The sequence below is a fragment of the Phallusia mammillata genome, chromosome 5 (assembly GCF_965637545.1).
Source record: "Phallusia mammillata chromosome 5, kaPhaMamm4.hap1.1, whole genome shotgun sequence".
Classification (NCBI taxonomy): Eukaryota; Metazoa; Chordata; class Ascidiacea; order Phlebobranchia; family Ascidiidae; genus Phallusia; species Phallusia mammillata.
This window is the reverse complement of record NC_137256.1, coordinates 18,226,994-18,240,510: the sequence shown is the minus strand read 5'-3', so window position 1 is coordinate 18,240,510 and position 13,517 is coordinate 18,226,994. Positions and strand designations below refer to the sequence as shown.

At 34.9% G+C, this 13,517-nt stretch overlaps 1 protein-coding gene across 1 annotated transcript; it reads left to right on the top strand.

The window, feature by feature from the left end:
• Nucleotides 1-5,846: 5,846 nt before the first annotated feature.
• Nucleotides 5,847-12,934, top strand: LOC145229639 (uncharacterized). Its single transcript, XM_080094974.1, has 15 exons — nucleotides 5,847-5,920; nucleotides 6,263-6,432; nucleotides 6,736-7,011; nucleotides 7,263-7,376; nucleotides 7,800-7,910; nucleotides 8,077-8,334; nucleotides 8,531-8,647; nucleotides 8,714-8,827; nucleotides 10,518-10,781; nucleotides 11,045-11,170; nucleotides 11,240-11,353; nucleotides 11,456-11,719; nucleotides 12,032-12,145; nucleotides 12,328-12,441; nucleotides 12,734-12,934. Exons 1-15 carry the CDS (start codon nucleotides 5,847-5,849, stop codon nucleotides 12,772-12,774), a joined length of 2,271 nt encoding a protein of 756 aa, XP_079951100.1. The 3' UTR covers nucleotides 12,775-12,934.
• The last annotated feature ends 583 nt before the right edge of the window (nucleotides 12,935-13,517 follow it).

Genomic DNA, 13,517 nt, shown 5'->3' with positions numbered 1-13,517 from the left:
GTCAAAACGGGGGAACGTGCGTGAATACTGAACATTACTACAAGTGTTATTGTGTTGATGGATTCGGTGGACGAAACTGTGAAATGAGTAAGTCGATGTCTTTTTCGCTGTAAGTAAGTAATCACTTTAAAAATAAGAAGTATATGAAGTAAAATTTACTGCACAAAATGCAATACGTGCACTCGTTTACAAAAAATATGCATATAAGCTGCTTTTTTGTGTGTTTTTTGTATTCAAGTTATTTTTTGGTCACAAATTTGGTTTGATAATTTTGCTAATTTGAATGTTTTTGACCAATTTTCTGAAGAAAGTGTACAGAATTAACATGTGACGAAAATAACATACATATAGGGTAATAATACTAATGTGTCTAAAGTAAAATACATCGTCTATATTTACTCCTGGGGCCAGTTTTTCTAATGCAAAGATCTACGTATCAGCAGACACAGATTTTATGTGCAAAATGTAATTATTTCCACTCTGAGGTGTGGTCAGCGGAATCCGCCATTTTGAGATTGAAAGAAAAAGCTGGACTCAATATGTGACATTTGTGTTCGACGAATGCTATAACCAAGTTCCAAGGAGTGTGGCTTTGGAATTGTTCAATCTGGAAAATCACCCTTTTGACTACACACCTCGAATTTACTGGGTGAAAAGGAACGGATTTCAAGTCGCTATCCATCGTTCGTATGGCGCAGCAGACAGATATTATGAACGTCTGTCGCTTCGATTTAAGGCCCATTTCGGTAATGAGATAACTTTGTAACAATTATTCATATCTGTAAGCAATGGCCGTAAAGTCAACAAGAGCTGGTTTGCGACAGTTTGTGAGCCGCTTTCGAACACTGTTGTCATGTATAGATGGGCTCTAATTTGTATGTTACAGAATTAATGTTTAATCGGTATCGATAGTTTTCATCTTTAAATCAGAAATCAGAATATTTGCGCATAAGTGTCCATTTCAATTGATTTATAGCCTCATTGGTATCTTGTGTAAACTCATCTCGAGGGGCCTATAAAAACCTTTTTTTTTTCATTTAGCCCTTGGTAGTAATCTAACATATTTTCAATTTCTATTTGGCAAACTTAGAATCAATCGATTGAACAGTATCTAACCCTCTGACCCTTCGATTTGGTAAAATATTGTTTTGGAGATAAAAGAAGGAAACATATAAGCTATTGCTGCCAGGCATAATATTAAATTTGTAGAGCTTTACCCTGATGACGACAACCTGTATAGGACGTCGAAACGTCGGAATAACATTACATTTGCCAGAAAAGCTCTACAAACTTGAAAAGAAGGAAACGCTGGACAAAATATAAATGTTATATCGAAAAAAAATTAACTTGTGTACCCTACCTAGATATGGCAGATCACCAAATGTAGACAATGATATCATCGATAAAGATTGATACAACTATAGTATACTCAAGATACATTAATCGAAACATTGCGTAGTTTTTTAACCACTACAGAAACGCTTTAATCGCAGAGATTTCAAGCTAAGAATTGTTCATCTTAGATTCAAGCGACTTTGCAACAAACCCATGCCAGAATGGAGCTCAATGTTCGATAATTAGTATGCATGATTTTACATGCAATTGTACTGCAAAATACAAAGGCAAATTATGTCAAGAAGGTAAAACAAAATCTGCATTTAGAAACTAACGAATTACATGGGTCCATTGTAACATGTTTCAGAGATACGCAACTGCTCTACACAACCATGTAAGAATGGCGGTTTGTGTATGGCAACAAACGCTGGATTCAATTGTTTTTGCACCGCAAGCTACGGAGGCAAAGACTGTTCTTTAAGTATGTTTTGTTTGCAAGTACATTTTTCTTTGTCTTGAATGAATAGATACAGATGTAGTGGGGAAACAAATTGACCGTCTTTAACTAGTGGCAAAATTCAAAGCTTTTATCAATTTGACTGTATTTTATCGCTGCATTATTAAGATTAACGTGGCAAAATTACCAAACGCACAAACACTATAAGCACAAAACAGTGATTTTGTCTAGTTAAAAACATTTGCATCAAAAAAACGGGTTATATTTCAGGCAATGTGTTACGAGTTTTATTGACTACGTGGAATCTTTGAAGCTTTATGTAGAAAATATTACACCATCTTAAATTTGATTTTTATTTCGGCAGGAATTGTCACCGGAACACATGCTGTTGGTCGACATTATGGTCGCAACAACAGAAAGTCGATTAAAGTAGTTTATAAAAAGTGCCACATGAAACCAGCGAAAAAAGTTACCGCTTTTGCCTTGGGCGACAAAGCACTACGTGATCGTTTTGAGGTTACTGACATAACAATCAAAAGATATGGATTCAAAGCTGCTGTGAGAAGAACAGATAGACGCTTCGGTTGGGAGCAACCAACAGTAAAGGTGTATTGGAAAGCATATTTCGGTAAGGATGTGTTGTCTATACAAAGACATTTCAATCATACATGCGAATTTAGACAGTCTTTTAAACCATTACAATTTTCATGAAACTCAAGTATTTTCTGCTAAACTTACAATTAAATATTCTGATTCTTTTTGTCATTGGTTTTAACAGATAAAAGTGGTTTAAACGAGCAGTTCTGTTTCAATGGTGGAACTTGTCAAAACACTGAGACTGGATTAAAATGTTTATGTCATATTGGATACATCGGATCTAAGTGCAGAAATGGTAAATAAGCTCGCTAGTTTTTCCAGCAACAAGTCGTGATTTGAAAAGGTTTATGTTATCTAGCAAGTCTACGAAGCCAGGTTTATGGTTGCTAACAATCATTCTTATTTTTAGTGGACCTATGTCAACCCAATCCATGTCTTAATGGTGGAAACTGTACGAATTTGACCAAGCGTCGTTTTCAGTGCAAATGTTTGAGCGGTTTTGTCGGACGGAAGTGCTCAATAGGTAGCCACTTAAATACTCATTATTTTTGTTTTTGATAATCCTGTAACACTTTTTTTATCTTTTGTTAGTATTATGGCTTAATATTTCCTGAGTTGAACGTGAAATTAAAATAAATTTGTTTCAATAATTACTTTGTTTTTACTTTCAGACATCGTCAAAATAGCCAACAGCAATTCCACATTGGCTTAATCAGCGATTCTTATATCAGAGAACAATTGAAAGTATTTCTTTCCAATTTCGTAATTGACTCTTCGTGTAACATTTGTTTTACTACGAAGTTGTTTTGTTACGCTTAAATAATGTGAAAATTATTGTATCTTGTTTATACCTACTGACTTGTATTGTAACATTTTTTTAATCCATTGCAAATTAGTTAAAAAGACAGGTCCAAATGGTAAAGCAGTTAGATTGACGATTGAGTTGTTGGTAAAATATATTCTTGGTGAAACAAAGGTTTTAACATGCACGGTTAGATTATTACTTTTATCACAGAACCGACGTTGACAAATCGAGAGACTTGCAGTTATGCTATTTCCGATTTTGTTAATAAAAATCTTAAATATTATGCAAATATTTATGAGAGAACCAACAATTTCAAAACAAGATTTTTTTTCTGTATTGTTACTGATGCAGACCTCCCTTAATTCAACAGGATTAAAGATTTCGTTTTTTTATAGGTGGCATAAAAAATGTGGTAGTAGGTAAACACCTGATTTATAGTAAATCCTATTCAAGCGGCCTGTCCAGTTCTGTGTGTAATTTGACTTTTTTTTCTGTGTGTAATTTGACTTTTTTGGGGGGGTTTGTCTGTGAGCAAGTCTGTTAAACCCAATGCTTGGACTATATTACCTTGTCTGATGCAAGTTATGTTTTTTGATCAATTTGCTTTCAAAAACGTATGTGTGTGTTTTGCGCATGATTTGAAAGCACATAGTTTGGACATGAAAATGATATCTTCTGCTATGGATTTGTCATTAACACAAATATCCAAAAATATCCAATGCTGAACGCAACACATCCATAAGACTACCAACAGGGGTTGAGTTTGATAACATACCTTTGCGAGCTCTCGGGCATGACGAAAAAAGGCTGCTGGCTTGAATTCAAATCGCTGTTGTAGCAGTGTTGAGAGAAGCCAGAGGAATCAACATGTTTAAAGTTAGTTTGTTATTGTTTGTTGTGTTTGCTGCAGTTGTTTCTTCCAAGGGCGAGATAGGTAAGTTAAAATCTTGTTTCTAATCTTTATCAATTATGTAAAGTGTGTTGCGGACAGTAATAAACTAGAAGGGCTATAGTACGTACTGTGCGTTTTACATAACTTTTAAGCATTTAATCCCCATTTTGCTATCTGGCATAATATTAGAGGCCGTTATAGGCCAATCTGCACAAATGTGTACGCCGTAAAAACTAGGGTTTTTGAATATACCTTTGCATTGTCTGATTGACTATTTCTTTATTCTACAAATAATAAGAGTGTTATGTTGTTGTTTTAGGTGAAACTTGGGTGGGAGATGAAAAGCAGGTGGGATCAAACAGATACTCTGAGAGGAAAATTGTCGATGTTGTGTACGAACAATGCTTTAATGGAACCGCAAATCAAATTAAGGCTGAGATCCAAGGAGATAAGCGGTGGCCTGATACGTTTAATGCCACAATTCTTAACATTTACGAATGGGGGTTCCAAGTTCTTGTGCAGAGAACGGATCAAACCAGACGCGACTGGTGGCAAAACGGGGTCATTCTTTCATGGAAAGCATTCTTTGGTATGGAATAAATATTAGGAAACAATACAAATGTTTAGATTAGAACAATTATCTACGAATTACACAGTTTGTTTGATGCTTGCAGGTTTCAAGTTAAAATGTAAGTGGTTAATATGTACAACACAAATTAAATAACCTACTGCAGCGCATTTATACTCTGGCAGTAATGTTTATGATCAAATTACTTTTCAAGTCCGTGTATAGTGTTCCGCGCATTAATTGTTGTTGACATTCTAATGTCATGTTGCTGTTTTTTTGTATAGACTCATCAAACTTCAAGTCCAATCCCTGCTATCAAGAAGCGTCATGTACTAATCAAAAAAGTGGAATTAGATGTAACTGTCCATCACAATATGGAGGAAAACTTTGTGAAACGCGTAAGATGTTCATAGCAAACAACTATTAAGACAGATTGTTGCTGCACACATTGGCTTTTGGACTTTGGTTTGTGAAGCAAGTAATTCAATCAACTGGTGCACTTTGTTGACAGGAAGCAATTGAAAGGGAAACATTTCCTCACAAGCCCATATTTTGCAACTTTGCAAGTTTTCGAACCACAATCAGTAGGTTTGTTCACCGTTCATATATTTTTAGGGCTTGTACATTGCCTGGTAAATCCCTGCGACAATGGTGGTACGTGTGTTGAACTGACCAATGGCTACAAATGTTTGTGTCCTATCGGGTTTGCTGGAAACGTCTGCACGTTTAGTAAGTAGCTTCATGGATTACAAAAATTCTCTTTGGACACAAAAAACACGCTTTTCTTGAAAGTTGATCACCAACAATATATTACATATAACAAAACTAGAATCTACTTTCAGAATATATTACGGAAACACATGTTCACAGGATCACATCTACAAATGAAAATGTTACAATATTATATAGCAACTGCAAAGCAATAAAAGCTGGTAAGGTTGATGTTTCAGTAAGCAACAATATATCCGGTCTTGAGGATATTCAAGTAACTCAGATATTTTTGTGGGGATTTGTTGCCAAACTGCAGTTGCCTCGTAAACAAAATGACAACAAGAATGTATCCAGTATATCTCTGAAATGGAAAGCGTATTTTGGTAGGTTCAAATTGACTAATTGCACCTTATTAGATCTCATTTTAACTGATTTCTTATCTCAGAACCCCGTTATTTTTATATCAATCCATGCTGGAACGATGGAACGTGCACGAATACAGTGGATGGATTTGTTTGTGCCTGTTCAGAAAGATATACTGGAAGACTTTGTGAAGTTTGTAAGATAAGACCTTCCTGAAATAGTATTGTAAGATACTTGACTTAAACCACAAAAATTAAAAAAAGTTTTAACAAAAAGTTTTTGTCCGTAAAGAGTTTTTACGAAAGTGTAATACTTGTGTAAAGCTAAGGAAGGGTGTAATATAAGCTTCTATAATATTGCCGTACAAAGAAGTTATTACAAAATTTAAATACACTTAACAAAACACAAGTACGGTTTAGCAGTTTAGTGCTTTATATATTTGTTTTCTTTTGAAGTCTATTTCAGTAACTCAGTAATTACATGCGTATTGCCAAAAAATCACGTACACGTTTTACATGTATTCTTGCGATTTAGAATTAGCGAATTCCTTTTAAAGTTGTTATCTTTTGCTGACGTTCTATTTTTTACAGACGTTCCTGCTTGTGCGTCCAACCCGTGCCAAAACAACGGCACGTGTTTCGACACTCAGAAAAACTTTTATTGCCAATGCACTGGGCGGTTCACAGGCACATTTTGCGAACGTGGTCAGTATTACAAGTCTCATAAAACACTTGTTCAAAACTTAGATTTCTCCTTATAATTACCTGCATCACTCACTTTGTCTCAAAATAACTTTCTTTTTGTTCACTAAAGAAGTAAAATTCATAAAGCAATTACCAACACAATGCTGACAAACTTGTAGTATTCTAAAATGCAAAACAACCATCAAAGTTCCTTTTTTAGTTACATTTCAAAAATGTTTTAGCATAAATTTAGTTCTAAAAAACGAAAAAAATCCAAACAAAACATATATACTTACCATTGCTAACTATTTTTTTTCTAATTAGGACCTGAAATTCACGTAAGTTATAGACTCCCACCACACTATGTGTTTGAGCCGCCCTTTAATTTGGTGAAGAACATTTCCTACGATCGATGTTACACGGGAACAGCTATACGAGTGGATACCACTGTTACAGGGTCTAGCTCTTTGCCTGACACTTTTAACTCGTCAGTCCTCGGCATATATCCATGGGGATTTCAGGTTAATGTTTGGAGATCTGATCGCGTTAACTTCGGATGGGGTCAATTTGGAGTAGATCTCCATTATAGGGCAATATTTGGTAAGGAACATTGTTTGCAACATTACTTTTTTTTCTTGCTTTTACTACCGCGTTTTTTAAATTGACAACATAAACTTTTTTCGTGCAAAAAATGTCGGCACTTTTTGTTCAAGCAAAACTTACAATAATAACCGTGATCCTAAAGTTCATTAAAAAGTTTGTGTCAATAAATCTTTTTGTCAACGTATGAAGCCACCGGTAACACAAAGCACTTAAAAAGTGACGCAACCACATGTCTTTTACTCCCACAGATTCTTACGATTTTCTGCAGATGCCATGTGTAAACTACTACGGCTGCAAAAATAGCCCGGCTGGAAGAAAATGTCGCTGCGAGCCGGGCTATACCGGAGAATTCTGTGACAAACGTGAGCACTTTTGTTTCTAATTTTCTTTTGTCCTCGTAGTAGGGTGTCTGAAGAAAAATATTCTCATGTTAAACGTGCGAAGTGGTTAAAAAACGAAGAAAACGCGTAGCATAAGCAGCATAAACATGAACAGTTTTAGGTGTTATTAGATAAAAAGCACGCGCAAAAAAGAAATGGCTAAAAAACATAAAATAAACAATATATCAAAAAAACGTAAAGTGAAAAATAGGAAACCAAAGTAAACTGTAAAAGGATTGATAATAAGTTTTCAAATTAGGTTAATAGAATTAGTGAAAGTTCGGGGTTAAACACCGAAACTTCAGTTTTGAAAACTTGCGTGGGTTATTCTGAAGTACAAAATCTATCTGTTTATTCGACAGATTTATCAGATTTAAGGGCAGATTTATCACTTTTTCTTTACAGAACTTAAGTATTGCTACCCTTCTCCATGTTCTCGTGGGAAATGCATTGAAACAGAAACAAATTACGCATGTGAGTGCCCTAAAGGTTGGGCAGGTCAAAACTGCACAGTTGGTAAGTTTAATGAATTAACACAAATACACCAGCTCCTAATACTCTGTACTGTGTACATAGTAGAATTATGCTGCAAAGTTTGTAAGTTTTGTCGTTTAAGAGTTTTAAACAATCTTGCAAAAACATCAAACGCAGGTCAATAATACAAAAAAGAACTTGTTTTAAGGATACGTAAATGGTCAAGAAGTACTCGAAAATAACAGTGAATGGATTTCCAACGCCAGGAATTTGGTCATCGTTTATAACTCGTGTAAACGAATCAACGCTTCAAGGATTGATTTATCGATACGTGGTCAAATTGCGAATTTTGTGGATGTCCAAGTACAAGAAATACGTAGAGGTGGTTTCACTGCGTCTCTAACCAGACGCGAAGGAATCGAATGGCACCTTATTGATATTGTTGTTGATTGGAAAGCATATTTTGGTAAGTTTTGCAAATGTATTTTTTAGTTTAGTGCAAACAGTCTTATTGAAATTATATTTATACTAAGTAGAAGAAAATGTTGTGCAAAGTAAAATAAATTTTGTTACAAGTGGAGAAAATAGATGATGGGTCTGAAACAGTGGTTGTAGGGGCTTCTGGAGTACTTTTCATTCGCCATTGTTTAATTCTGTTGTAGATGCTGTAACCACTGTTGATGCAAATCCCTGCGCTAACGGCGGCCAATGTACAAACTCTTTAGACAATGTAACTTGCAACTGTACTGGTCGATATACAGGAAAATTGTGCGAAACAGGTTTGTGCCTTTTAGTTTAAAATGAAACACAAAAACTGTAATTTGATGATATTTTGTCCCTTGCAGAGATGTTATATTGCCAAAGTCATTCATGTAAAAATGGGGGAACTTGTGTGAATACAAAATATGGCCATCGTTGTGATTGTGCCGAAAGGTTTGGTGGAAGCAACTGTGAAATCAGTGAGTTGGAGTTATCAAACCAACGCTGATTTTGTCCAGTAGCACATTTTAACATTATATCTTATTTTAACATTTTTTTACAGATGACGATAAAAGGTAGCAAATTACTTTCCCATATTGAAAACAAATAAGTTTGTTAGCACACTTTGCACAAGTGTAAATGAGATTTATTTATATCATTGATTTATTCATATATCCTACCATAAAAAGAAGACATGTTTAATGTCTAGCTCAGCGGTTCCCAACCTGTGGGTCGCGACCCCAAGTGGGGTCGCCTGACAATTTGCCTGGGGTCGCCTCCCTAAGGCCATGGCTTCCAACTCATTTTAAGCCGTGGACTAATTTAGCAAATAAAAACCGAAAGAACAGTTATCAACATGCCTTTCGCCATGGTTTGTTAACTCGTATGAAAACTAATAACTACAGTTGGGGTGGATCTTTCTTTTTTGAAGACTTAATTGTTTTCACAAAATGCTGATTATTGCCTTCTATTACGTAATAATACTGCATTTACATATCATAATCACCAAGTCACCTGCCAACTTGTTTTGTATTCTCGCGATAATATCACTATCCTCTAATTATAACTTAATAGTCAACTAAACTGAAATTTAATGAGTAAAATTTCAGGCTGTCAATGATGCATCGAAAGCAAGTATTAGGAAAAGAAAGTATAGTGAGAAATAAAGTTCGCGATATTTAGAAGCAAATTCAATAAAGCCTGCTAATTTTATCGTTGGGGTCACTGCAACTTGGGAACTGTTTTAAGGGGTCACGGCACCACAAAGGTTGGGAACCGCTGGTCTAGCTATTCAACAACAGCTTCTGGCATCGTCAGCATTGATAAAATGAAACGCTGAACAGTGGCATAATGAATAAATATACTACCGCCGTTGCGCAAATTAGCACAAAAAAATTTAGTGTAAAAAAGGCTAAACCAGAGGCGTGCAATATACGGCCCGCGGCACCTATTTTCGTGGCCCGCGCATTCAAATTACTCTATCAATTATGAATACTTTTTACTGTTAGAGCATGTAATGTTGCTATTTGTACACCATCACTGGCAATTTTAAATTTGTACAACGTCACACCGTGATAAGGATTTATCTACTGTGACGACATATTCCCGTTGTTGCATCATCGTGTGCATTATGAAAGAACAGCCTTTAATGATTCAGTAAAAAGATTTATAGGTGCAGTAAATATATTGAGATTTATTCTACGAAACGGTTAGCACATATCCCATTGATCAAAGAGTACTCAAAGAGTTACTTGATTGTGTGCCCCTTGCTATTAAATAAGCTGTTAAAAAAATGTATATGTTGCTTAGTTGTCTCGCCCTCAGCATTATTTTAACTGTAAGTTGTGGCCCACCGCGATAAACAGTTGCACGCCCCTGGGCTAAACAATTAAGCTACCAGTCACAACAGTAATACAAGCATGCAAAACAACGCAAAATAGAATAATAACTTTATCAATAAACTAAATAACTAGCGCTGTTTTCACATTGATTTACGTATAGCATGTCTATAAACTTAGTGCTTTGTTACTTCAAATAGTTACAAACATTGGGTTAATAGGCAGGTTGCATTTTCAATTGCTGTTATATATGTATATGTATATTTCACTTGTTGCTTTATAGGTTAAGTTTAATCAAGGTTATTCAATTACATTTAGTTATTATTTAAAGGTTTTATTAGCGGTATACGACACATTGAAGTTGACATATCAGTTTGGTATCAATACGCCTCATTCATTTTTGACGAATGCTACAACCGCAGGCCGACAGCTGTAGCTGTGAAATTAATCAGTCTGGGAAATTCGCCGTTTAATTACACGCCTTATCTCAGGCAAGTGCACAGAAACGGATTTGACGTTACTGTACGTCGTACGTCAAACGACGTAGTGCGCCGAGCGTTTTATCGTCTATCTCTTCAATTTACCGCTTATTTTGGTAAGTAATGTGATCAAATGGAATATTTTGTAATCCAACATTTAACTGCTGTTCTATTTAAAACTCTTTTAGTCTTCTAAAGTATTAGATATTTTATAAAATGTTTTTACGAAATAAAATAGAATGTAGAGAAAGATGTATTGTTGATCCAGGTATTTTCAAAAATGGTATATTTTTATCCTCATAGTGGTGTTTCTCTAATATTTTTCTTACATAATGCTTGGACATAATCCGTGGATAAACAATGATTATTTTGTTTACAGACTCTCTTCTTCCTGATGGTTTTCCAAACAATCCATGCAAAAATGGAGCTCAGTGTTCAATAATACACAAAAACAAGTTTGTATGCAACTGTACCTCGCAGTACAAGGGCGAGTTCTGTGAAGAAAGTGGGTTCAATAAGATAAAATTCGCAAAACTTCGATAACTCGAAAAGCTTTTTTCATTACTGTATTCAGAGATTCGCAACTGTTCCACAATGCCATGTAAAAACAACGGTGTTTGCCTTGATACAGACACTGGATTCAACTGTTCTTGCAGCGAAGGATATGGTGGCGAAGACTGTTCTTTGCGTATGTCTTATTCACATTCAGTTTGATAACAAAAAATGTGTGCTACATGTAGAAAGTAATGGCAAAAGATTGGTACATTTTTCCATATTAGCATTTTTGCAGATATTCTGACTGGCAGTTACAATGTGACTCGTCACTATGGCTACAGCAACAGGTTGGCGATTAAAGTACCTTATGAAAGTTGCCACCGCGGGTTGGCTGAAAAAATTACTGCTATTGCTATTGGAAACAAAACACTGCCCGACCGTTTTGAGGTGACCGATATAGTTGTCAAACGATTTGGATTTAAAGCTATGGTCAGGAGGACGGATTTGCATTTCGGTTGGGGTCAGCCTACCGTCAAGATGCATTGGAAAGCATATTTTGGTAAGAGTTGATTTAAAAATTGCAAATAACAATCAGTCATTCATGAACCAGGTTGTCGTTTTATGAGCTAAATCAAATTTGGAATTATGTTTCAAACATAATTTGAATATTAGGTCTCTGTTTTGGCCTGTGTCCAAAAAACATAATGCATAATAATTACACAATTATTATACGTTCAATCCGTGCACCACATTTTTGAACAGTTATCAATACAATTAGTGTCTGATGTCCAACAAATATGTTACTATATACCAGGTAGTTTATTGGTCACCCAATAGCCGTTTACGTTTAAACTTTGTTTTGATGTAACAGATGAAACTGCATTCAAAAACAATTTTTGTGGCAACGGTGCAACTTGCCTGAACACTTTGCGCGGATTAAAATGTTTTTGTCTTCCTGGATATGTTGGATCCAAGTGCAATAGAGGTAAAAACATATTGTACCAAATCTTTATCATTTTTGTCAACTTAACTGTATTACATAACTTAATTTGACACAAGTAAAATTATAACATAAATATCTGGTCAAAAGAGAACGTTAAGTTTATGTATCCTATATTTAAATAGGCACAATCCTAATCACTCGTATCTAAAAATGTTAAATTTCAGTGGATCGTTGTCAACCCAACCCATGTCTCAATGGTGGCAGTTGTTCGAATGTTGGAAAGCGTGACTTCCACTGCGAATGTTTGAGTGGATTTATCGGAAGAATGTGTTCGATTGGTAACCGCTTTTCCACTTATATTTGTTTTTCTGCAAAAAAATACAATAAAGTACAAAACTTGTACAATAATGCACCAAAAGCAATTTCATTATAATTTAATCTTTCACCTTGAATGTACAAACTTGAAGAATTTTTGCACTTTAAAGCAAAAATTTACAACAGTGATTAGTGAAACGTTTGCATGATGTATTCTATATAAGTTTTTTGGCAGTTATATTTATAATTAAATCACTCTTCAAGTCCGTATATAGTGTTTCTAATTAAAGCAAAAACGTTTGTTATTATTTGCAGAGATTTCCCAGATAGGCCACAAAAACTCCACTCCATCGTGAATAGTTTTCTTTGAAGTTCGACGGAACCTTTTTTTAAATTTTGTTATGTAAAACTTTTTGCCACTTTTGAAACGATGATTTACGATAAAATATTGTCAGGTATTAGATCGCATACACCGAAATGATTTCATTTGTGCATTTTGTAAACACAATCGCATTCATTTGTAATCGCATATTTGTTTAAAATGTGGATTTGATGAAATAAAATGTCCACGGTGTACACTGTTAGTTTAATTGATGATGAAAAATGGGCAATAAAGTAAGGCGTTTTGGGTCATCAAAAATATCATTACATATTAAGCAAGAAAAAGCGATGGAAGTTAAAAAATAAACATAAATAGTAAGTTTGATTACTTAGAATTAGCATCTCATAGGCAACAAAAAAATGCAAAATTTAACAGCAGTATTTTTTTCACTTATTCATCAAATAGATAGGGTCAGCTTTCAAAGATAGCCAATTGTGGCTCCAGCTTTCAAAGATAGCCAATTGTGGCTCCAGCTTTCAAAGATAGCCAATTGTGGCTCCAGACACTTTTTGTTTCAACCCTTATTTTACATGACATATTTTCCAATATGTTACCTGTCTTGTTATTATACATGGGCGCTGAAGCAAATAAAAATTGATTGATTAATTTATCCGTCAATCAATAGTGAGTCAAATATTTTGAGTGCAAAAACCATGCAAACGTGAATGTTAACAAATATATCCGCTTAACCATTGTAATAAAGTGACTATAACTAAG

Excerpts from the sequence above, each read along its gene's own strand:
- LOC145229639 (XM_080094974.1), top strand. The coding sequence starts at position 5,847 with ATGGAACGTGCACGAATACAGTGGATGGATTTGTTTGTGCCTGTTCAG. Across the intron at positions 7,377-7,799 it reads CGGAGAATTCTGTGACAAAC|AACTTAAGTATTGCTACCCT; the intron begins GTGAGCACTTTT and ends TTTTCTTTACAG. Across the intron at positions 11,171-11,239 it reads GGGCGAGTTCTGTGAAGAAA|AGATTCGCAACTGTTCCACA; the intron begins GTGGGTTCAATA and ends TACTGTATTCAG.